Source organism: Pinus tabuliformis, chromosome 9 (genome assembly GCF_031772625.1).
Source record: "Pinus tabuliformis cultivar Carrire ecotype Pingquan chromosome 9, CPIR1, whole genome shotgun sequence".
NCBI classification, from domain to species: Eukaryota; Viridiplantae; Streptophyta; class Pinopsida; order Pinales; family Pinaceae; genus Pinus; species Pinus tabuliformis.
This window is the reverse complement of record NC_142307.1, coordinates 818,168,144-818,194,068: the sequence shown is the minus strand read 5'-3', so window position 1 is coordinate 818,194,068 and position 25,925 is coordinate 818,168,144. Positions and strand designations below refer to the sequence as shown.

The window sequence follows — 25,925 nt, the reverse complement described above, 5'->3', positions numbered from 1 at the left end:
GATTTACAGTTTACTTATCTCTTCTAGTTTCTATTAGTTTTCATAACTATTGAGTCTTAACTCTTTCATATCATAATGATATTTTTTGTAAACAATATATGACTGACAATTTAAGTTTAAAGTTTGAAGTTGGCAATTATAACTCATTAGTAATGATTCTGAATTATGAATATGATGCTTCGTGAAAGTTGTTTCATTTCATTTCATAATTCATTTTATAGCATGTCATTTCATGTTGTTAGATATTATTTCTTGTAATGGTTAAACATAGCTTACAAGTACAACTTTGGTGATCAATGATGATAAATGTTATATATTGAATTTTCAATTTTGAAAGTTTGAAGTTGAAACTTTGTAATATTCCTAATTAGTCATGGCTAATTGGAATATTCGATTTTGCTCAATTTTGCCTTCTATAGCTATTTATAAATAAAAGGGTGAGGAGAGGGGGACATACTTACTTCATGAATAAAGACACTCCCTAGTAGCACAACGTTGTAACTTAAAAGGTGAGCCAAGGGAGGCCAAAGAACAACGTAGAGAAGGGGCCCACGTAGACACTTGGAGTGACTGCGTAGATGGTGAGAAACACGTGGCAAGAGGAAAGCTACGTTGGAGGAGGTGAGCCTTGGGATTGAGAGAGGCCAACGCTATAAAGGAGAGAGGAGCCTCCTCATTTTGGCATTCGATTATGTGCATTTGAGCTAGTCACTTCGACTTAGAGCACGCTAGCTGTTTAGCTAGTCTGCAGCACTGTTTAGTGCATTGAGTGTCTCCGTTCGGAGATCTCACCCTTAGCCCCGGGGGACTTCGAGTGCCTGCTCGGGCAAGGTATTTCCATCAGTATTTTTGCAGTAGTTTCATCAGCATTTTGGCAGGAGGATTGAGCATCTTGGATCACTGCGCAGTCTTGAGAGGAATGACGTAGTTCTTTCTAGCAGGAGTTCTGGATTGAGGTTTTGCAGGGGGATTTGTGTTGAGAGGTTGAGCAGGAGATCAGCCCTTGCATATTGGAGGATTTTGGCTGAGTTTCAGGCAAAGTTGTGGTGGGTTTATTTCAGTGGCAGTGCAGAGCCTTGAGGGATTGCGTGGGTCCTCAAGGGGGTGATTTTCGAGAGTCGGCCATTTCAGAAAAGCTTTCTGGGTTTTCCTGGGTTTCTTGAGTAGAATCTGATTCCAGAGTTTCAACATTTTCTGAGGAGGGGAACAGCCCCTAAATCCTCATTTGATTTCCAGCAGCAGCAGTAGGCTAGTAGCACAACAGTTCTCCAGTAGCTTGGACGCAATTCAGAGAGAGGTCATTCCTTTGCTATTCTAAGTGTATTTCTGCACTTACCTTGTGCAAGTCGAGGTGCCATCTTTCTGATCACCTCTTGTACTCATTCTATTACTCAGTATAATAAAATGGCTTAGCATTTCTCTCTGCATTTCTTGAGTATCTGCTTATATCTCATGGTTATATTGTCATATGTTGCACCATTGTTATTTTCATCACTTTGAGCTTCCCGGTTATTATATCATTTATACGTATTTGGTTGAAGTCTACTGGGGTTTGGGGAATATCTCGGAAACAGGATATTACCGTGGTATCAGAGCATAGATCTAGCTCAGCCTGTGGAGCTAGCAATCTACGACACCGGGGGAAAAGCCCTACATCTATTACAGAGGTAGGAGATACAAAGACACTGGGCATAGGTTGGAGAACACCTACGAAGAGGGAGACTGTGTTCCAGTAGTGGACGCAAAACAAGAGGAGCCTGTGGTGGACGCAGGACAGGAGGAGCCTGTGGTGGACGCAAAGCAGGAGAATCCGATGGCAGATGATGACGGGAAGAGATTTGCGGACATGCTCCTCAAATCAGTACGGGATCTGTCGAGGCAGATTGAGGTGATGTGGCAAAGATTCACAGCAGTAGAGGCTAGATAGAGTGAGAGCCCACGGGTTTTCCAGGTTGGTGAGGGATCAGGTGCATCCCACCATTTGCCAGAGCAGCGTGATACTACTCAACAAGTGGCCTCACATGCCCCTACACACTCTACCATGTCCACTTTCTTAGGAGCAAATACAAGGGTCGGAGCCTAGCAGGAGGCAGAGCCCGGTCATATGGGCGATTATTTTGCATAATACCAGGCCTATCAGCAGGAGTTCAGGGAGGCTCTCTCATTCAAAGACTTTGTTCACTCCAGTGGGATAGTAGACCCCGCGACCATCACAGAGGGTACCGGCATTATCATGATGGTGACACCCACCGTGCAGCTAGTAGATTCCACTTGCCTACGTTTGATGGTTCATCAAACAGTTCGACAAAGTCTTGGGTGGAGAAGTTGGACATTTACTTCCAGCTTAACCAGATGTCGGAGACAGAGGCCATCAAGGTGGCGACATTACATTTGGATGGTGAGGCCCAGGATTGGTGGTTCCACGGGATGGTTACACTCGGGCATTCCACAGTGATGACGTATGCCAATTTCACCAGGAGATTGATGGAGAGGTTTGACCGAAGGGATCCGGAACAACACCTTGTTGACCTGACGAGGCTCAAACAGACAGGGAGCCCAGAGACCTACATTGCGGACTTTTTGAGGGTTTCAGTGATGATGCCAGATCTATCCACAGCACGGAGGATCTACATGTATGTTGATGGGTTAGCAGAGCCACTTCAGGGTCTAGTCAGATCCGCTAGACCAACCACCCTTTAGGATGCTATTAGCAAGACCTGGGACTTATAGGATGTCTTACCCAGGACTCGGACACCTTACCCCCAGCGACAGGCTTTTCAGCCTAAGGGGAAGGATGTGAAGATTCTGCCTCTGAAGGGGAATCCAGGACGAGTACAGCTTGATGATGATGCCAGGAGGGAGTTGAAGAAGCGGTTGTGCTTCACCTGTCAAGAGCCGTGGGCACCAGGACATAGATGTGCTACTGGCAAGGCACATTTTATTGAAGTCTTCTCCGAGAGCAGTGGGGAAGAGGATGAGGAGGATGATGTGGAGGCAGAAGGTAGTCATGCCGTGCAGGATGTTTGCCACCTCCACCACCAACAGTGGGTGGTGCAGCTTTTGCACCTACCGGAGGGGCCCTTGCAACATTGCGAGGAGTTCCCAAGTATTTGACGTTGCACATACGGGGGACAGTACGTGGCCAGCGGGTATCAGTTTTGGTTGACAGTGGGGCAACCCACAACTTCATCGATGCACAGATGGTTGAGCGGAGAGGTATACAGACAGAGAGCTTCGATGGCTTTTCAGTTTTGGTCCCAGGAGATCAAACCATGGTGTGTGCTCGTTATGTTCCAGAGTTATAAATGACGATGGGCACCTACACACTCACTGACCACTTTTTCGTGGTCGATATTCCGAACACCAACATGATATTGGGTGTTCAGTGGCTTATAACTCTAGGGAAAGTCACAACAGATTGGAAGACCCTAGAGATGGATTGGGATGATGAGAAGACAGGGAGGCATGAGAAGATACGGGGACAGCACACATATCCGCCTCAGACTGTTTTAGCTCATCGAATGGAGGCAGTCTTCCAGAAGGGAGACATAGTGTGGGCAGTGGAGCTGCGTGCATCAGAGGCAGGGACTACAGGGCAGACAGTGCACCCAGAGGTACAGTCCATCCTTGACCAGTATGCCATAGTATTTGGGGAGATTCCGCCAGGACAGCCACCGGATCGGGGGTTTGAGCACACCATTGAGCTTGAGTAGGGCATACAGGCAGTGATTACTACCCCCTATAGGCATCCCAAGGCCTATCGGGATGAGATTGAGCGGGCCATTCAGGAGTTGCTGGCCCTTGGGCACATTCGACCGAGCACAAGTCCTTTTGCTTCTTCCGTGGTGTTGGTGAAGAAGAAGGACGGCACATTGAGGATGTGTATTGACTACAGGGCCCTGAACAAGAAGACCCTGAAGAACAGGTACCCCATACCCAGGATCGATGAGTTGATGGATGAGTTGAGAGGAGCCCGGTTCTTCTCAAAGATTGATTTGAGATCTAGGTACCATCAGATTCGCGTGAGGGAACAGGACATTCCCAAGACTGCCTTCAGGTGTCACTATGGGCACTTTGAGTTCTTGGTGATGCCCTTCGGGCTAACCAATGCCCCAGCTACGTTCCAGTCTTGCATGAATCACATCTTCCGCAGTCACTTGAGGAAGTTTGTGTTGGTATTCTTTGATGATATACTCATTTACTGCATGACTTGGGAGGAGCACCTCCAGCGCATTGAGACAGTGTTGTGCATCTTGGAGGAGCAACAGTTTTATGCTAAGCTCTCCAAATGTGAGTTTGGATTGACGAAAATTTTGTACTTGGGACACATCATAGGGGTGAACGGAGTGAGAGTCCACGAGGAGAAGATTAGAGCCATCCGAGATTGGCCAGAGCCGAGGAATGTGACAGAATTTCGGGGATTCATTGGTATTTGTACTTACTATTGGAAGTTCGTCAAGAGTTTCTCACAGCTTGCTGCACCCCTGACAGATTTGACAAGGAAGGGGCATTCAGTTGGTCAAATACAGCGCAGCGAGCCTTTGACAAGCTCAAGGAGGTGATGAGCAGCTGCCCAGTGCTTGTATTGCCAGATTTTTCGCAGCCATTTGTTTTGGAATGTGATGTGTCGGGAGAGGGGATCGGTGCAGTATTGATGCAGGGAGGTCACCCTATAGCCTTTGAGAGCCGGAAGCTCCTTCCACACGAGAGGTTGTATTCTATATATGACAAAGAGATGCTGGCCATCATGCATGCATTGGCCAAGTTCCGGCAGTATCTAGTGGGTAACAAGTTCAGGGTGAGGACTGATCACAACAGCCTCAAGTTCTTTTTGGAGCAGAAGCAACTACAGGAGAGGCAGAAGAAGTGGATCAATAAGATCCAAGCATATGACTTTGACATTGAGTATGTCAAGGGTAAGAACAACGTGGTAGCAGATGCCCTTTCACATAGACCAGCCACGTTGTCTCTTACGAGCTTGGACGCAGACTTGAGGCCTCGACTCTTAGTAGAGTACTCCAAGGACAGATTTGCATGTGAGGTTTTGGATGGGTAAGTGGCGGATGACAGGTATAGGGTGGTCGATGAGATCATCTACTACAGGGACTAGACTTCTTGACTGAGAGATCTCAGTGCAAGAAGAAGATACTACAGGTGTCACATGATTCACCATTGGCAGGCCATCAAGGGTTTACCAAAACCTACAGGGCCATTAGAGAGAGGTTCTCATGGAAGGGCCTCAAGGAGGATGTACTCCAGCATGTCCGAAAGTGCGACGTTTGCCAGAGGAACAAGGGGGAGATGAGCCATCCCGCAGGATTATTGCAGCCTCTTCCCATTCCAGAGGGGAAATGGGAGAGTATTTCGATGGACTTCATCACAGGGTTGCCCATGGTGCAAGGCAAGGATTGTATCTTTGTCGTCGTCAATCGACTGACAAAGTACGCACATTTTTTCGCCATATCTGCACACTACACAGCAGCACAGGTGGCCGAGTTGTTCTTCAGAGAGGTCTTCAGGCTACATGGTCTTCCTAAGACCATCATAGTGACAGGGACAGTCGTTTCATGGGCGGGTTTTGGCAGGAGCTTTTCCGATTGGTGGGGACGGAGTTGACTTTGAGCACCAGTTATCAAGACCATCATAGTGACAGGGACAGTCGTTTCATGGGCGGGTTTTGGCAGGAGCTTTTCCGATTGGTGGGGAGGGAGTTGACTTTGAGCACCAGTTATCATCCACAGACGGACAGGCAGACAGAGATAGTTCACAAGTTGCTGGAGGGCTACTTGCGTAACTATGTCAGTGGGCAGCAGCGAGCATGGCTGAAGTGGCTGCATCTGGGGGAGTACTGCTACAACACTACTCATCACATGTCCATCGGTATGTCACCATTTTATGCTTTGTATGGGTATCATCCTTTATCTTTGTTGACATGATGTTTGGTGCTAGCAAGGCTCCGAGAGTCAAGTTTTGGATCCAAGAGAGTCAGGATATTCTCTGAGCTCTCAAGGATAATATGGCTACAGTGCAGAACCAGCAGAAGCTGTATGCTGACAAGAGTCAGGTGGAGAGACAGTTTGAGATAGGGGACCTAGTCTACCTACGATTACAGCCATACCGACAGTCGTTACTGAAGCAGAAGGGGGATGAGAAGCTCAAGCCCTGCTTTTATGGGCCATACAGGGTGATACGCAGGATTAAATAGGTTGCATATGAGTTGGAGCTGCCCCAAGGCAGCAAGATTCATAACATTTTTCATGTATCATGCCTGAAAAAGGCATTGGGGCAGCATGTGACAATGACAGATGAGCTACCACCCACGGATGATGAGGGGCATTTGGTGTTGCAGCCAGAGGCTATTATTCACACCAGGGAGAGGCGGCTACGGAGCAGGACAGTTCGGGAATTCATGGTGAGGTGGAAGAATTTACCGAATGAGGATGCCACTTGGGAGAGTGAAAAGATATTGCAGCATCCATCACTTCAATTGCTTGAGGACAAGCAACATTTTGTCGGGGGAGATTGTAATATTCCTAATTAGTCATGGCTAATTGGAATATTCGATTTTGCTCAATTTTGCCTTCTATAGCTATTTATAAATAAAAGGGTGAGGAGAGGGGGACATACTCACTTCATGAATAAAGACACTCCCTAGTAGCACAACGTTGTAACTTAAAAGGTGAGCCAAGGGAGGCCAAAGAACAACGTAGAGAAGGGGCCCACGTAGACACTTGGAGTGACTGCGTAGATGGTGAGAAACACGTGGCAAGAGGAAAGCTACGTTGGAGGAGGTGAGCCTTGAGATTGAGAGAGGCCAAAGCTATAAAGGAGAGAGGAGCCTCCTCATTTTGGCATTCGATTATGTGCATTTGAGCTAGTCACTTCGACTTAGAGCACGCTGGCTGTTTAGCTAGTCTGCAGCACTGTTTAGTGCATTGAGTGTCTCCGTTCGGAGATCTCACCCTTAGCCCCGGGGGACTTCGAGTGCCTGCTCGGGCAAGGTATTTCCATCAGTATTTTTGCAGTAGTTTCATCAGCATTTTGGCAGGAGGATTGAGCATCTTGGATGACTGCGCAGTCTTGAGAGGAATGACGTAGTTCTTTCTAGCAGGAGTTCTGGATTGAGGTTTTGCAGGGGGATTTGTGTTGGGAGGTTGAGCAGGAGATCAGCCCTTGCATATTGGAGGATTTTGGCTGAGTTTCAGGCAAAGTTGTGGTGGGTTTATTTCAGTGGCAGTGCAGAGCCTTGAGGGATTGCGTGGGTCCTCAAGGGGGTGATTTTCGAGAGTCGGCCATTTCAGAAAAGCTTTCTGGGTTTTCCTGGGTTTCTTGAGTAGAATCTGATTCCAGAGTTTCAACATTTTCTGAGGAGGGGAACAGCCCCTAAATCCTCATTTGATTTCCAGCAGCAGCAGTAGCACAACAGTTCTCTAGCAGGTTGGACGCAGTTCAGAGAGAGGTCATTCCTTTGCTATTCTGAGTGTATTTTTTCACTTGCCTTGTGCAAGTCGAGGTGCCATCATTCTGATCACCTCTTGTACTCATTCTATTACTCAGTGTAATAAAATGGCTTAGCATTTCTCTCTACATTTCTTGAGTATCTGCTTATATCTCATGGTTATATTGTCATATGTTGCACCATTGTTATTTTCATCACTTTGAGCTTCCCAGTTATTATATCATTTATACGTATTTGGTTGAAGTTTACTGGGGTTTGGGGAATATCTCGGAAACGGGATATTACAAACTTTAAGATTGATGAATCATGATTCACGACTACGAGACTCAATATGTTGTATGTTACTAACTTGTGGATGTGGTTGATGAAGATTATAACTTCTAGATGATTGATGTTATATGGTTAATGGTTCAATGATCAATCTATGTTTTTTATGTTTTTAATATCTAATTCATCATTCTACATGTTTTTGTTGACATATATATATATCAAAATATAAAAAATATATATATTATATAAAAATCGCTCTTGGATTCGCTCCCAAACCAGGAGCTTTTGAAAATGTCGCTCCCGCTCCCTGCTCCCAAGTAACACTGCTACTAATTAAGAGCAGTTTCAACTTATTGTTGATATCACTATGACTTGTATTAAGAAGTTTTATGATTTGCAATTAATGGAAAAATCCAACTTTTCACTTGGTGCTTTGTAGTGCATAATACAACTTCTATTGATGTGTAATAAAGTTGTTAATAAGATGTATGAGACGATTATTTTTTAATGTAAAGTGCAATTGTTGATTAGTGTATAGTAAAATTGTTCAATGAGAAATATGGCCGCCATTAATGGGTAGCATGATTATCATTTATTATTTTTAATGTAACTTGTATTTTTGCACCAAATTAAAATGTAACAAGGGAGGATATCAGCATCACATAAAATAAGATGGAGTTGTAGACATCATGCTGCTAAAATAGGTACGCAATGCAACCCTGTCCAATAAAATGACATGTGGCAGCGCTTTGGTATAAATTTTCATCAAATTCTTACTCTCAATACAATTATGACAAGTGTATTTCTAGTTTAAAATGTTTATATATAGGCATTGCTATTGCTTTCCATTTCTAAAAGACAAGCAATGACAAACTAAAAATCATAAGACACCATGGTAACTTAATCCTATGAGAATAGTGGATTGTACCATCATATAGCATCGATACAAATTTATTAATTTTTGAGGATCCACACATGAAAAGGAAGAGAGATCATAAGAGTAATTGAGATTTATTATCCTTAAGGCCCATTCCTTCCCATAAAAGTTTGACACAACCATTCATTTCAACATCCTAGCTTGACCGTTTAACTTCCTTAACTTTTCTTTCCTAACATGACACCCATATGTTTGCTTGTCAATCCACTACTACATCACATTCATTTATGTACAATGAATAAATCATATTCTTTATTTGACAATTATATCCTAACATACCTTTGAATGGTCACATTGACATGTTCATGTTATCAAACCCCCCCCCCTCTTCAATACAAAATCTTGATGACCTTTACAACAAAGTAAAAAATAACATGTGAACTAAGTTACCGAAAATGCTGCCCCCAACACCCAGAAATGCCGTTCAGCATTTCGGATACGGAAACACATATGAAACAGCTTGGAAATGGCATGGAAACGTTTCTGCCACGTTTCGCTTTTTCGGAAACGGCCAGCCTGTGATTAGAAACGTCTCAAACGAGTTTCAAGAAAATTCGATCCATTTCCAGAAAATTTGGATACATTTCTAGAAAATATGGATACGTTTCCAAGTTTCCAGGCTTCCAGTTTTCCAGGTTTCCAATGTTCTAGGCACTTTATTGCAAGAATATATTCCAAGTTTGTTTGTCCAAAGCATGTAAATGCGGATGAATTCTTTGCAGACCTTATATCCATTGATCACAGCTCATTTGAAAGTGAACATTTATCTTGAAAAAGGATTTATGACATGATAGAGGCATTTGCCAACAAGTTTTCAACAATGCCATATCTAAAGGATGGAAAACTGGAATTTGGAATGGAAACTCATAAGTATCTATGAAATCAAGAAGAAAAGTTGTTACCCACAAAGTTGGCTGGTGGAAGCAATTTCTTTGCATTAGGTTAAATTTCTCAGCATTTCTTTACTAGTATCATACTTCATAATACTTAATTGCATAAATTGCGGCATCTTGATTCTTGGTCATATGATCTTAGGTTGTGAATAAATAAATCCAGCTTACTTCAGAGCATCTCCTGTTGTAGCTAATGGAATATAGTCCAATTTATAATGTGTAGACATTGTTATTTACAATGATTAAATTTACATTATATTCAGTGATACTAAACAATATTTCTATGTCATGACTCCTTTAGAGTCTAGACCAAGATATTGTGCAACATACTATTTACAAAGTCAAATTCACTATGTTGCCTCTGTGTTAGTGTTGTCAAATTCATTAGAAAAATATATAATTTCATGAAGTATGATGTGACTCTGAAAACAATCTCATATTCCTTTAAACTGTGAGTGGGTATTGACATTTTAATCAAAGGTGCCAACTTGAATGTTATAATAATCATTGATGATGATGATGACAATGTTTATACTGAATTGATGATGATGATTTGTTTAAGTTGAATTCATGATGACAATTATGTATTTTTAAATATAGAATCTAGATTCTAAAGACAAAAAGATGAATGATAATATAAAATTTTGATTTTATCATATATATATCATTTCTTTGCCATATTGTATCCAGATTTTTTGAAAATTTGCCATATTTGTTTCAAACCCCATATTCATATCCGTTTCAGTGCAACTTAGCATGTGAACTATCTATTGCTTATACTCTCCTCCAATGAATTTGGAACTAGCCATCAAGTTGTTATCACCTCCATGCATGATCACGTTGAAGGTAGAATTCACCTAGGCTATTATCCATGTTGCTCCATGAGGTTGCCATCACCTTCGTGCTAAAGGAAGAAAGCCTAATACAAGGGCCGTCAACTCACTTATGCAAACATGGATAAAGATCAACAATACTAGAGTTGCAAATATTCTGTTGGTAAATATATCATTCATTGAGGGTTCAAAAGATAACTTATCGGCAATATTGGAAAAAATATTGGAAAATATCATCAAATTTAGATATGTTGTCTCCTTCGTTTTAAATTGTCTCATTAATGATCAACTAAATTATGAATAGATAAAATATAGAATATATATAATGCCTCAACTAGACAATTATTACTTTTCATAGCAAATACCCACGAGTGTATTAATATTCTCTTTCACAATCATCTTTAACCTTTTGAACTTCATGGATGTATGGATAATAAATGTAAAACACGATATTCAAACCTGCCAAAAAACTAACATCTGCAGAAGGGAAATAAAGAAAAAAATTGAAGGATCATTTGAATTTTACTTACAACATATGCTATGTCTCTTCGTGAGGTTTTCAAAGCTTTATGACCCAATTTAGCAAGCTCCTCTAATTCCGCCGTGGTCAAACCTACAACCAACAACCATAAGTAGATTTTTATCCTTTCACTTTAGAATTATAAATACATCCTCATTTAATAGATTTAGAAAACTATAAATATCTTTATTTAGTACAAGTACTTTGAGTTAACAAAACTTGAGGATGTGGAACCCATTGGGCTATGGTCTAGTAGCAAGTCGGACTGATTGTTGTGAAAAGGACCCAAGTTCAAATTCTAGTGGGCATGCTCCTCCACAATGCCGGGTTTGCCAGATGTGACTATGGACTATATTGAATATCGTTAATGTAGCTTACAAGCAAATTATTGTATTACGTTGGCAAGGTACCAACAAACCCTATTCTTTCTTTAAGTGTTTGAGAGTGGCTCAACTTCTTTCTAGCTCTACCATCCATGAAAAGTTAAGTTTCCATTTTTCAAGAAAAAAAGAAAAAAGAAGAAAAAGGCCAAGGATGCAACAATTTATAGAATGGTTTGAATGGAGATCAATTAGTAGTATAATGGTTGACAGCAAAACTAATAAACATTAGTTTCATTATATATATATATATATATATGATAAATAAACAAATCCAATTGCATAGCCTCCCCATATCTACTCCTAATATAGTATGGAAATGACTCATTTATTGCTCTAGCATCCTTCAACGCCTTTTACCCATCGACAATATGGAGGCAATGACAACACATGAAGCTTTAATTACAATTTGCATTGACATGAAATTTCACATTATTCCAATATAACATTTAGTTTGTTATCCTTCAACCACTTGTGCTTTTCAAAATAACATTTAGTGTATTCTCTTTCAACCACTTGTATTTTGCTACTAAAATACTAGGTATGTCTTCAAAATAAAAATTGATAGGCAATCATTTTTACTATCTAATGTAAAGCATATTTTGAATACTCGAATATTTTCATACTGATTTGTCTTTATAGAATGCAAGTAAATTATATTTTAATAGGATAGAGGAAACTCAACATTCTTTCCATTAGTGTTGATAACATAGCCAATTTTTTTGCGATTTGCCAAAAAATCGCAATAAAACAAACATCACATTGTTCACTAAAACACTGTGGTATTGAGTTATAATGCCTTCTCTTTTGTCATTTCACTGAGCAAGTTGAAGTTGTGAGGCAATTTGGGGTGTAGCTAAGGGTTATTACGCGATATTAGAAGGGATTCCAAGTGTTGGGCAAGTGGAATTGTCTAGGCACTACTAATGCTATGTAATTAATGGTAATGTTAAATTCTTAAAGTAAAAAGATCAAGGATACTTAATTTTTTGACATTGCCATTAATTGCTTTAGGATGTTTGAGAGTGGTTCGACCTCATTTGATTTCATATTAGATCCCACTCAAAATTCAACAGACTTAACAGTTTTCAGGATTTTAGGATTTGGGGGGTTGCACTGTTTCCATTTCATGTATGGGAGTATGGAGCTAGTATTTAATCAAGAGCACCAAGCCCTCTATATACCTCAATGTTGGTGGCAGTGATTATTGAACTCCTCTATTGTGATCCTAGTAAAAATGTACCCATCACTCAAACAAAATATCGAATTGGCGTGTTAATCTTTTCTATCTTATTTTAATGCTAAGAGGATGATAATGATGATGAGGACCTCAATATAGGCAATGATATAGATGACAAGTAGCTTTTTATTTTTTACTTGGAATGAAAGCACAGGAAACCCCGAAGTACTTTTCCACATTTCATGGATGGAAAACTAGGTAAACCGTCAGCCTTGATTACAAGGTCTTTCCCCAAGGAAATCTAACAGAGTCAAACCCATGATCAGCAACAACTAGCAACAATATCAAAGAATTTCACATCTGGCTCTAGACCTCTTGAGCTAACCTTTGGGGCTTAGACTCTATGTAGTTATTTGTTGTAGTATGATTTTTTTTAACTCTAGAGACCATTTAGAGCTTCTTTGTTGATGTGTTTTTGGTACAAAGATGGATTGCACTTGGTGTTATTTTGGTTATATGCACTAGCCATATGATTGAATTTATATCACCATTATGTAAAATTACAAATAGTTCAGTTTCTAAATTCTAAAGAGATTTGAATCTTTTCTTATATTTCATTTTTGTATATGTAATAATTCACTAATTTGTTATGTATGTATCATGTCCTTTGTCTTGTTTCTAGCATTTTCATATCCCATGTCGAACACTTGTATTTTCATGTCCTTCATGTCTCGTGTCATCATGTCAGATGACTTTGATTTTAACATGATATTGACATAGACAAAGCAATAATTTCCAAATTATAGGGATAATTACTAAAATTAATGTGATAATTTGAAAACCTCAAATTATTGTGATATGTACAGGCAATAATATCACCATGTTTGATTTCCTAGTATTATTGTTGTAAGTGTAACATTGGCTAGGAGTCTTAAAGAGTAATTGAGTTAATAAAATAAAGTTATAAACAAATCTATATACGATATCCAAAACAAAAACAAAACAAAAAGATGTTCATCCTCAACCACCTCAAATTCACTGATCCTCCCATTGAATACCACGATAAAAGAAAAAAAAAAGCAAGGAAAAGAGAAAAATAGGTCCAAGTCCTTGATTCTCCACTTTTGAGTCCTCGATGGACCACTATTAAGGTTCAGGATTGAGTATCAACTTTGATGTATCGTTTCTTTATTTGGAATCCACTACATCATATATATTGATGCTTTCTCAATATTTATGTGTCAATGTGTTTATTTGATGTTTTTTTGCTTTATATGTTTAAAATTTTGAAAAAAGAATGGATATATTTTGTATTTTGTGTTTGTTGTGGTTTTCTGATTTTTTGCCGAATTTTTCACCGATGTTTATGAGAAGACGTTTTATGGACCCTCGCCATTTTTTTGTCAATGTGATGTTATCAACACTACTTTCCATAGTCAAGTCATCACACTGCCCAATGAATTGGAAAACGGGAGGTTTTTCATCTTATTATAAGATTTCCATTACATGATAATTACTTGTGAGACTGTTAGGATTTTTATTATTATGTTTTCTTTCTTCATCAAGCAATTACCATAAAACATGAAGATCACATAAGGCAATAGAACACAAGATATAGGTTCCAAGCCAAGGCAAAACCATCCAAGGGGAAAATCCAGAAAATTCTCTTCTTATAGAATCAAATGAAATGAGATATCCAAGACCCATAACCATAGAAACATCCACCTCTAGATGCCAAGTTAAACCTTCCTTCCTTCCAGCAGATTCATCAACAAGAGACGAACCAAGACAAATCTTCCACAAATTCTAGCACAAGAAGATATCCTCTTTTTCAGATTTCGGTTCTCCACTTCTTCTCTACCCTCTTTGCGATATTTCAGGCCAAAACCATCCAAGTGTGTGTGTCCACATGCGCTCCATATTCCCTCAATTTATATAGTTTAGAGGGGGTGCGAATAGACATGTCCTTTGGGGCAAGGTCGACTTGGCATCTAGAGGGATTTTTGTCCCAAAATTACATTTAAAAAATTCTTTTTCTTTTTCTTTTACAATAAGTCCAAAATAGGACTTTGACTCTTTGACTCAAAACCTAGAAGCATGAAGAACATGTTTTTCTAGAAAAGTAATAATAATTTTTCTTTTTCTTTTCTTTTGTTTTTTACATAAAACACAAATGGTAAAAATTATGAAGACAGAAACTAGTTACATTCTCCAACACTCCCTCTTAACTGGGGAGGTATTCATAATTGTACACCCCCGTACAAGGATACTCTCAAACTAAAATATTCTCATAAGAGTCGGATTGATAAGCCATCTTTAAGCATCAACATCATAACTAGCATTGTTAACATAGTAAGGCCTTTAACTGACAAGCTCTATTTACATCAGAGAAAAATGTTGGTAGACTTTATGTGAGACACCATGCTACCTCTCAAGGCACATACCCCATCCAGATGTTCACTAGGTATGTCATAGGACTATTCTTATCTTGGATTCCCAATCCTCAAAGAATATCGGTCCTCTTCGACCACTCTTATCTTGTATACCCTGTCCAATCCTCAAAGAGTGTCGGTCTACTCCCTATCATGGATTCTTTATCCTCAAGGAGTATCAATCTTAGATGCTTATCGAATCCTCCCGACCCCATTCTCCCTCCATGGCCTTCACTAGACGTACAGTTGTTAGTCCTGGCCTAGTGCATGACACATGAAAAAGAAATTATAATGTCCATCTCACTCTCAACCCGAGAGGAGATCCTCATTCCCTCTCAAACATAGGGGAATATATCCAAGGTCCCTCTCAACTAGGGAGACATGTCCATCATCAACTATTTGTTCTTTCGTGGAGATCAAAGTAGTAGCAACAAGGGTTCCTCCTATCGCATCATCATACCATATGTGAACTTCGACATTCTTGGATATCATGGAGCCAATCTCTTTCTCAACTCATCAAGACAAGGTACATGCCATCACTTTCCTTAATCATCAATCATCATTAGTAGTAGAGCTTAGTCATAGCTTTTCTCTAAATATCGGGAAAGTGATTATCTTCATCAAAACATGACCATCAAGCTATCTCATATCTTGCTACCTTTTCAACCAAATGTGGCATACACATTTATACCACATTTTTGTCAAACATTCCTTTGAGTCATAAGCAACGCTAACAACTCAATCCATACATTCGTTGAATTGAGTTACAACCAAACAGTTCCCAACTGCCATATGTATATCGACAACATATCTTTCCAAGTAGCAAAGTCAAATTCCAACCGAATCATCAATACTAAATCAGTATCAGAGTTACCAAGTCATGATAGCCTCTTTACAAGATGTCATGTCTTGCTTCTTGCTCTCATCAAACCCTAGACGTTTTATTGCTAGGGTTTCTATAGAGGGAACAACCAAAATAGGGTTAGTGTTTTTCACCTTTTTCTAAGGTTTTTCTAATCCAAATCCCATGTAGGGTTTGCAAACCCTAGACACCAAAAACCTTCAAGAATGTAAGATTTACAAACCCTATTTTTTTTACACAAAGTATGCTACAAAAACCTTAATTACTTTTCAAACCCTTTATTTTCATCATAATCTTGACTCACAAAGTAAAACAAATTGAACATACCTCTTACCATGCCTTCTTCTTTGCAAGGATTTGGTCCTTCTTCAAATGTCAAGGGCCAATCATTCTTTAACAAGGATGCTTCATTGTTCACACGATCATAGTTCTAGTTCCTTTCTTGTGTCACAACAAGGTGACTCAACTTCTTCCAGATCTTTTCAATCTTTCAGAGATGATTCATCATGTCAAGCATCACTTGATTGCCACATAAAGGCTACTGCTATATTGAGATTATAGCCACATCTGGCACTAATACATGTTTCTATGTCACTGTAAAGATTGCCATCATACATCATATAAGTTATTGTTCTCACGGTGTGAACACCAAGATATTGCCTTACTGTAATATGGTGTTCTCGCTGCGGGCCACGATATGGCGACACTACATTGCATAATAGTGTTGTTGAGCCACTATATGACACATAAGGACCTTTTGCGTGACTAACAAAGGATCTAGTCATTATAATTTTCCATAGTTATATGTATCGTCATTTAATGCTTCCATATGAGGATGTATGCGATCTATAGGTTGGCTCTGCAATATCACTCATATCAAGCCATGCAAATATGAATTCATACAAACCATCGAGTCAAAGTTGAGCCAATCAAGTAGAGATGTGAGTCTCTCCAAGAATTGCAATGTTTTCAAGTCATTGTTCAACCCACAAGTCACAAGAAATCAATTCACATCACATAGATGTGTGCCACTGAATTTTGATCGATCCATTGATTCTGAGCCATTAAGCCTTATTGCAAAAGTACGGGTTACAAGAACAAGCCATGAGTATGCTTCAGAAGTGATCTAAACCATTCGTCCTTGTTATGTGATCTCAGGAATATAGGTGCCAGTCAATATTAACGTATAACAGTCTCGCTGAACCAAATATACAAATATGAGTCATAAAAATATAATCGAACCTCAAAGTCAAGCTTCCTCTCTCATAATGTGATGCCTTACTATTAGTTTTTGTAGCATTAGACAAGTGTTATAGTCTCGACTTTCATCAGAGAGGCTAAAAAAAACAGGATCTCCAAAACCCAGAAAACATTTCAGGAGAAAACACCCAAAGGCAACCCAATTAAGTTAATTGATCAATAATAAGATATTTCCTAAGAGTAACTTTGGAAAAGTGATTAAATAACAGTAATTAATTGAAAAAGGTGAGAATTCTCTAGAAACTCACACAGATCGAGTTTGAGATAATCTTAGTTGTTCATGGGGATCTAATAATGGTTGTTGGTTCACCAGTGAAAGATTATAAGAGCAACTCAATGGGTAGATGGAGAATACACTTGTCAGGCCAAGTTCCTTGGCAAATTGAGCTACCCAGTTGTAGAGATCGAGCAAGGGAGAGAAGTTCGACCCAGAAGAGATGCAAAGACAAAGAGGGAGCAACAAAAGTGAATTCCGAAAGAATTTCCAGTTCCAAAGAGGCTGCAGTAAGAGGGGTCAAGTTATTCCACTAAGGGTTGCGCAAGGACTGAATAGGAAACTTTAGTGAGGCAGTTCGATTTGGCTAAGCAGGAGGTCGATTCAGTTTCCAGAGCTCAGGATAATTTTCCAGAGGGCCGGAGAATCACTTCCAGAGGCAGCAGCAAGCAGGGTGACTTAATCAGAGGCAAATTCAAGTTGTGCATGTGAGGGTCTACACAAGCACTGCGCAGAGGCCTGCGCCAGGGTTCTTGGAGGGCTACTTTTCTGAAGCAGGCTGTGCCAGCATTGCTTGTGGAGAAGCGAAAATTTCCCTTAATAATTTTGGCTAGATTATTTGCTAAGGATTGTCAATTTGGCATCCAGATTTGTACTAAGATATTTCATTGTTGCATATAATAATAAAACCCTCATTTGCTGCATCAGTTTTCCCTCATTGGGTTTTTCCAAGGACATTTGTCCAAAAATAGCGGTGTCAATTTTATTTTGTGTGTACTCTATTTTCTCAGTTCTATTTATTTTCTGTAGCATATTTTATTTTGGTGAAAGTTGTAGTTGTGATTTTATTCGTTGTTTGACATAGAAAATAAATTGCACTTAATAATAATCAGTTAGAAGAATAATTTCCAGTTGTTGCAATAGACTGAAAATTTTACATGGTATCAGAGCGGTGTTGAAGACAAATCAGGAGCTCAGAAGCGCGGAAGAAATTTGCACAGGTTCAGAGGGAGTTCTGCAGCATAATTTCTAGTTCTGTGCAGAGGGTCAGCCAGGCAGTCCAAATTGTTGCGAAGAAGAGTTCAATTTCCAGTTGCAAGTGCAAGAAAATTTTGAACAAGCTAGTAACAGTTCCAACAGGCAATGGTGTTGCCGAGAAGCAGTTTCGGTGAGCATATCAGAGATTTCGTTGGGAAGATCTGAGCGCAATAATTTTGCAGTAGCAGATCAGCGCTGGGTGGAAGAGAAAAGTACACGTAATTATACTTGGGATGTCTTCAATAAATTTCCCAGAATTCTCCAGTATGGCCATGGAAAAATTGTTAATTTGGCAGCTCAATGATAAATTCTAATCATTGCTCTAGATTTCTCCTTCCAAGAGGACCAAATTTGACCTTTGAAGCACTTGATTTGGATAAGGAAAAGTGTATTTTTGAAGTGAAGCACACAATGTCAAATTGGATCAAGTCGGCCTAGAGGACAAATTGTCCCTCCTCCAACGACTATAAATTCAAGTCACCTCAAGCTCATTTGGACATCAACTCAACACAAGCATCAGGTCATCTCTTTACACGAGCAAGCAAGAGGAAGGAAAAATTTCAGGGGCCGAAATTTGCTTGGACCAACACTTTGACTAAGGTTGACTTTTGGAGATTGTGCATGTTTTGACTCATTTTGACTTGGGTTTTTGGACTTCTTTGGAGGGCCAAATTGTTGGGCACAAAAATCGAGAATTTTTGGGCACTTTGACTGTGGTTGACTTCAAATCTACAACTAGGGTTTCAGCTACCTTTGACTTTGACTTTGACTGAGTTTGAAGAAGATTTTTAGGACTGTTTTGAGGCACCTTGACTAGCTAATCAAGCCACATTCTTTGATTGTTGACCAAGTTCATTTGGAGTATTGTTGACCATTGATCATTGACTATTTGTTATTGTCATTGACTTTGACCAGATTTGACTATTGGCTCATAATTTTGGATATTGGTTGGATGAATTGTTGAAAAGTCAAAACTTTGACTTTGATTTTTGTATATAGATTTGGCCTCATCGTACTCTCTACTGAACATTTTATGACAATCTAATAAAAGAAGAATTTCAAAGGGTTTTCCCCCTTATGGGGATTTTCCCTGGTCTTTGACCAAATCGATGTCTCTTGTTGATGTGTTGATTGTCTCCTATTGTCATTGCATTTATTGTTCTATCTTCAGTCACTGAATTGAATTGAAAAGATTAATTGTTACTGAATCGCTTATTGATGAAGTGAATTGGGCTAACGTAATTGAAATAGCATAGAATAGTGGAAAAATTAACATGGTATCAGAGCTAAGGTGAAGAACAAGCCCAAAGGAGACAAGAGTTGAAGCAATCATCTTTGGAAAAGTTGAAGGAGCCTATCTAATCAAGTCAAGATGTTTGCCTCTTACTTCAAGGAAAACGAAAAGTTGGGTGACTCGTCTAACTTTGTTGCTTGGAATATCAGGTTGGAAATCATATCGAATGACAATGATGTCTTGGAGTACATTCAAGGAAAACTTCCTAAGCCTCTAGAAAATGCTCCTACTGCTGCCAAGAACAAGTACAAGAAAGGTGAGTTAAAAGCAAAGAAAATTATTGTTGATGGTTTACAAGATCATTTACTTGCCTATGTTGGAAATTTGAAGAAGTCTAAGGATATGTATGATAAGCTGGTTGACATGTATGAAGTCAACAATTTGAATGAAATCATCTCCTTGAACGATCAACTCAAAGATATGAAGATGAATAAAGGAGAATCAGTGAGGATATCTCGTCTCAAGGATCAATTGTAAAGAGTTGGGGAAATTGTACCTGACAGGGAATTGGTGTTGGTAACTCTTAGAGGTCTCCCTCCTATTTGGTAAACCTTCATTACCACAATAAGCAATAACAATGGTTTCCTGCCATTTGATGAACTCATTGGAAAACCCATTCTAGAAGAATCAAGGATGATCTCAAGAGGCAGGATACAAAAACATGAAGAAGGAGAGCCCATTGTTTTCAATGCTCATCAACTTCATTAAGTTCAAGGAATCCTGCTCCACGTAATTCAAATAGAAGGAATGGAAGAGATAAGAAATCGTCGCACATTGAATGCTACAATTGTCACAAGAAAGGTCACTATGCTCGAGATTGCCCTGAGAAGAACAATATTCCACGATACAACACTAGAAGCAACCATAACAGGTTTAATAATCGAAGAAGAGGAGATGATAGAAGGAATGATTGTAATGGAAGAGATGAAAGAAGACGAGATGCTTTGAATGATCACGATGAAGACCACCATCCTCAAAAGAAGTTAAGAAATAATAGTTATGAAAGTAATGCTACTACTAATCAATCTGAATATATCCTTATTTCTGTACTTTCTAGTTCCTCTCCTCTGGATACTTGGGATAGTTGGTTCGTTGATAGTGGGGCCACTCATCATTTCTCTAGGCATAAGAAAGTTCTCTTTAACTTGGTAGAGAGGGAGTCAAATTTGAAGATTATTCTTGGAGACAACTCCACTCATCCCATTAAAGGCTTTAGTTTTGTTAAATTGCATTTGGACTCTAGGGAATCCGTTTTGCTTCATGATGTAATGTATGTGCCAGGATTGAAGAAGAATTTGGAAACTATATCTGCTTTGGCGGACAAAGGAATCAGGGTCACCTTCATCAAGGGAAAAGTACTTACTTGGCGTATGGGATCCCCTATGTGAGATGCTTTCACATTGGGTTCTAGATTTGAGGGACTCTATAGAGTCACTGGAAGACCCATTCTAGCAATGACCATGATACTAATCATCAAAGTGAGCTCCGATACTGAATATTGGCACACTTACATTATGAAGCTCTACCGAAATTGCAGATGTTGGTCTCTGGGATCCCTGATGTTCAAGCTCAACATGATGGAGTATGTCCTGGATGTGCCAGTGCAAAGAAGACAAGGGGATCATTCCCCTCTAGCAAGAACAAGACTAATGACATCCTCCAACTCATTCATTTTGACATATGTGGACCGATGCCCATACATTCTCATGGTGGCCATCTCTACTACATTACCTTCATTGATGATTTCTCAAGAAAGACATGGATATATTACTTGAAGCATAAGGATGAGGCCTTCGATTTGTTCAAGGACTTCAAGGTTTTGGTCAAAAATCAAACAGGGAAGAAAATTAAGATCTTTAGGTCTGACAACAGTGGAGAGTACATTTCAAATGAATTCATAGATTTTTGCAAGAAGGAAGGCATCAAGAAGGAGACAATTGTGCCCTATAATCCCGAACAAAATGGAGTGGCTAAGAGAAAGAACAAGTCCCTTGTAGAGTTGCCCGAGCCATGCTCCATGATCAAAATTTGCCAAAGTTCCTTTGGGGTGAAGCAACAAATACAACGGTATATGTTCAAAACAGGGTGCCTCATCAAGCATTGGACAACAAGACTCCCAAAGAAGTATTCACAGGTGTCAAGCCCGACATTGGTCATCTTTGTATATTTGGCTGCCCTGTATATTTCCATATGCCAAAAGACAAAAGAAACAAGTTGGGAGCCACTAGAAGAAAAGGTACGTTTGTTGTGTATTGTGAATATTCCAAAGCATTTAGAATATATTCCTAGTCAATGGAAGGTTAAAATTAGCATGGATGTAATGTTTGATGAAGATGCTTACCTTGGGAAGCAAGGGACCTTCCTCTGCCTCCTCCTCCTGAGAAAGAAAGTGATGATATGGATATTTTAGAAGGTCCTTCCGTGCCTGAATCCGAGAGAGACATTGTTGATGATCCCATGGAGACCATGGACCCCTTAGATCCTCCTCCATGTGATCCCCCTACCAAAAAGAGGACACTTTGGCTTCGTAACACATTACAAGATGCAGAGAGACACATTCCTGCCAGAGGGACTTTTAGAGAAAGTAAGGTGTGCAGGTACCAGGGATATGTTGTAGCAATGAGTAATATGATTCAAGTTGAGCCTCCCACCTTTGAAAAAGTTGTGAAAGAAAAAATATGGAAGGATGGTATGGCCGAAGAATACAAATCAATTATGAAGAATGATGTATGGGATGTTGTTCCGAGACTAAAGGGCAAATCAATGGTGACTTCAAAATGGCTATTCAAGATCAAGCATGGAGTCGATGGAGGCATTGAGAAATATAAGGCAAAGTTCATGGCAAGAGATTTCTCCAAGAAAGAGGGAGAAGATTATGATGACATATTTGCTCTTGTGGCCCAATACACCACCATTCGTTCGATAGTTGCCCTTGTCGCAAGTCAACGATGGACCCTTTGACAGATGGATGTAAAGACAACATTCCTTCATGGCATGTTACAGGAAGAAGTTTACATTGAGCAGCCACAGGGATTTGAAGTAGAGGACCTAAAGACACGTGTTTGCAGATTGAAGAAGGCATTGTATGGCTCCAAGCAAGCCCCCAGAGCATGGTACGCTCACATAGATAATTGTTTGGTGAAGCTTTGATTCACAAGAAGCAGCGTCAATCCCAACCTCTACTTCAAAGTGGTCCAAGGTATGCCATTGATTTTAGTTTTATATGTTGATGATCTATTTCTTGATAGGTAGTGAGCCCCTGATGATCGAGTGTAAGAGGGAGTTGGCCTTTGAATTCGAGATGAAGGACCTAGGACTCATGCACTACTTTCTAGGCTTTGAGGTGTGGCAAAGGCCCGGTGAGATTTTCCTTTCACAAGGAAAATATGTCGTGAAGTTGTTGGAGAGATTTCGAATGAAAAAATGCAAGTCCCTGCCCACACCGAAGGAAATGAATTTCAAGAAGCTATGTCAAGAAGTTGCAGGAACTAATTTGACGAATCCATCTAAGTATAGACAGTTGGTTGGGGCTTTGATGTTCTTAGTGAGCACCCGTTCGAACATATGCTATGCAGTGAACACCCTGAGTCAATTCATGATTGAGCCTCTCCATGCACATTGGCTTGTTGCCAAATATATTTTGAGATACTTGTGGACTGGGGCATTAGGTGTACCATTGGATGCAGCTCCCCTAGGATTGATAAGGACATTGTTGAGCATCTGGGGACAGCATGTAGCGAAGACAGGGCTTCGAGGGGGTTATCAACAGATCCGAGGCAGAGAATGTCGTCTATAGGATTACTCTTGAGTGTTCCGACAGAGTCTTGATCATACCCTTTGGGACATACCCACCCATCATCCTCCAATGTTGCTTACAATCGGTGAGTGTTTGGTTGTTGCCCGTTAACACTCTCCATTCAGGGAGCAGGGCATGGGATGCTCACCCTAGACAGTTGGATGAGACACCGCGTGTCATGAGCCGAGAGGAGACTCTCCAGTTGAGACACTTGGTAGGTGCACGAGCTGACGAATACAGGCTTAGGGATGGCGTGATTAATTACCGAGGTAGGATATGTTCCACCCTTGGGCTCACACTTGAGGGACTATAGATGGTAGACTTCGTCTACAGGAGGGTACCCAGACCACAAGCAGTGTCCTGGTGTATCATCAGGAGTTCGGATAGCGGATTTCACTGTGTGGTCTGGCAGGAGCAGGTCAAGTTTGCATGCGTGGGACATACTCCTGATACTTGGGGTCCACCCAGGGGATATATACAGCAGTAAGAGATGAGGGCCAGATGGGTTCTAGCAAGTAGCAACGCTACGCAATGACATCCTGTGACGAGTGGGAGTTATGAGCCACCAGTATGTTTAGGAGATCCAGGGATCCGGCTCGCAAGTGGATCTCTCCACTTTGTGATGAGTAAGGTCATGGCAGAGGGTGATCCAATTCACCTTAGGTTTGACACATGGGGGATCATTGAGACCTCCACTGCATGGATAGGCAGACTTATCCTGTTGTTGCTCAGGGTTGATATTGGCAGTCGAGGGGTAGATATTGGCATCATGGAGATGCCCAAGCAATATGAGCTTGGATCTTAAAGATTTTTTGCTACTAGGCCTCAAGAGGGGAGGATACAGTCCACACACGATGGGGAGTATGTCATAGTCAAAGTAGCGCAGTGTTAGCATGGTGGCACCACTCTGGGATTCGTAGGGGACCAGAGCATCACAGCTCTTCATAGCTCAATAACCTTTAGGGATGTGTTGGCTTGTTAAAATTCGCAACCAGGGCAAAACTTCATGTGGGTCATCTTATTCATGGCTGATAATATTTTTATTAGATTCCTCTCGTCGAGAGGTGTAGGATTGATATAAAGATCATCCGATTCCGACAAGTATTCATGGAGATATGAATTTATTTTGATTATGGAATTATTATCAAGCCGACCTACAACTCATGTAGGCTCAGAAGCCCAACAGTCGCATCTATTCACCCACCAACGTTGTGTATAAATATAAGAGGACTTTTCCTCATTTGGACTCACTCATCTCATCACATCTCTCTCTCTCTACTGCGCAGATATGAGTCTCTTCTCTACTGCGCTGAAATGGGTCTCTCTCTCTCACACATGTGAAGACGGAAGCTGTTGAATTTGAAGCTGCAACTGCAGAAGTAAATATTGACTTGCGTGGCCTAGAATATCTCCTCTTTGGAACTGCGTTGTAGGTTCATCTGAACCTCCTTTGAAAGCCGCAACTTTTGGTGGTGGAATGAAGTCAATCCGACGAACGGTTTGCAAGATATCGACTGCCCTAGTTTGAAGCCGGAAACTGCTGAAACTGAAGCTGCAACTGCAGAAGTAAAGATTGACTTGTGTGGCCTAGAAGATTTCCTCATCTGAACTGCGTTGTAGGTTCATCTGAACCTCCTTTGAAAGCCGCAACTTTTGGTGGTGGAATGAAGTCAAACCGACGAACGGTTTGCAAGATATCGACTGCCCTAGTTTGAAGCCGGAAACTGCTGAAACTGAAGCTGCAACTGCAGAAGTAAAGATTGACTTGCGTGGCCTAGAAGATCTCCTCATCTGAACTATGTTGTAGGTTCATCTGAACCTCCTCTAGAAGCCGAAACTTATGGTGGTGGAATGAAGTCAATCCGACGGTCGATTTGTGAGATATGGTCTACCCTAGTTTGATAATGAAGCCGCTAATGCTGATGTTGCTGATCTAGGGTTTTCTACTGCTGATATGAATCAGATTTATTGTACTATTTCTCTCTACTGAATTATTGAAGATAAAAGAAGATTTGATCAAAGGGTTTCCCCACACATTGTGGGGTTTGTCCCTGGCTAGCCGCCACATTTTGTGTCTCTTGTCTTGGCTTGTTTTCTGTCGATCGTTTAATGTTCTATCTGCACTTTACTTTATGTACATGTGATTGCTAATCGATGGAATATAATAAGAAAAATAAGTAAACTGTTATAAGCATAGAACATACCATAACTTAACATGGTATCAGAGCTGAGGTGAAGACAAAGCCCGAGCAAGAGCAAGCACAATCATCAAAGACAATATTGGCAAGGCTATCCTAAAAGAACTATGGGGTCCTCAACACTCTTTCCTGCTGAAGACAAGCTCCGTGAGAAAGCTGACTATCACGAATGGAAGATGTCTATCGATCTAACCCTTGAGAATCAAGGAGTGTTGGATCATGTGAGAGGCAATATTGTTGAGCCTCCATCAAATGCATCCGTTGCTGCCTGGAACAAATGAAAAAATGGAGAAGTCAAAACAATAGAAGATCATCCGGGACTCTATCGACAAGCACTTGGTGGCCTACATCTCTGAACT

At 40.4% G+C, this 25,925-nt stretch overlaps 1 protein-coding gene across 2 annotated transcripts in view; it reads right to left on the bottom strand.

Moving 5' to 3' along the window:
• LOC149151304 (indigoidine synthase A family protein) overlaps positions 1-25,925 on the bottom strand; it is a 351,057-nt gene that overhangs the window by 205,464 nt on the left and 119,668 nt on the right. For both annotated transcript variants that reach the window (XM_089438524.1, XM_089438525.1), the window contains exon 5: positions 10,923-11,005. In XM_089438524.1, the coding sequence (XP_089294650.1) occupies positions 10,923-11,005 (83 nt within the window). The remainder of the gene's footprint in view (positions 1-10,922; positions 11,006-25,925) is intronic.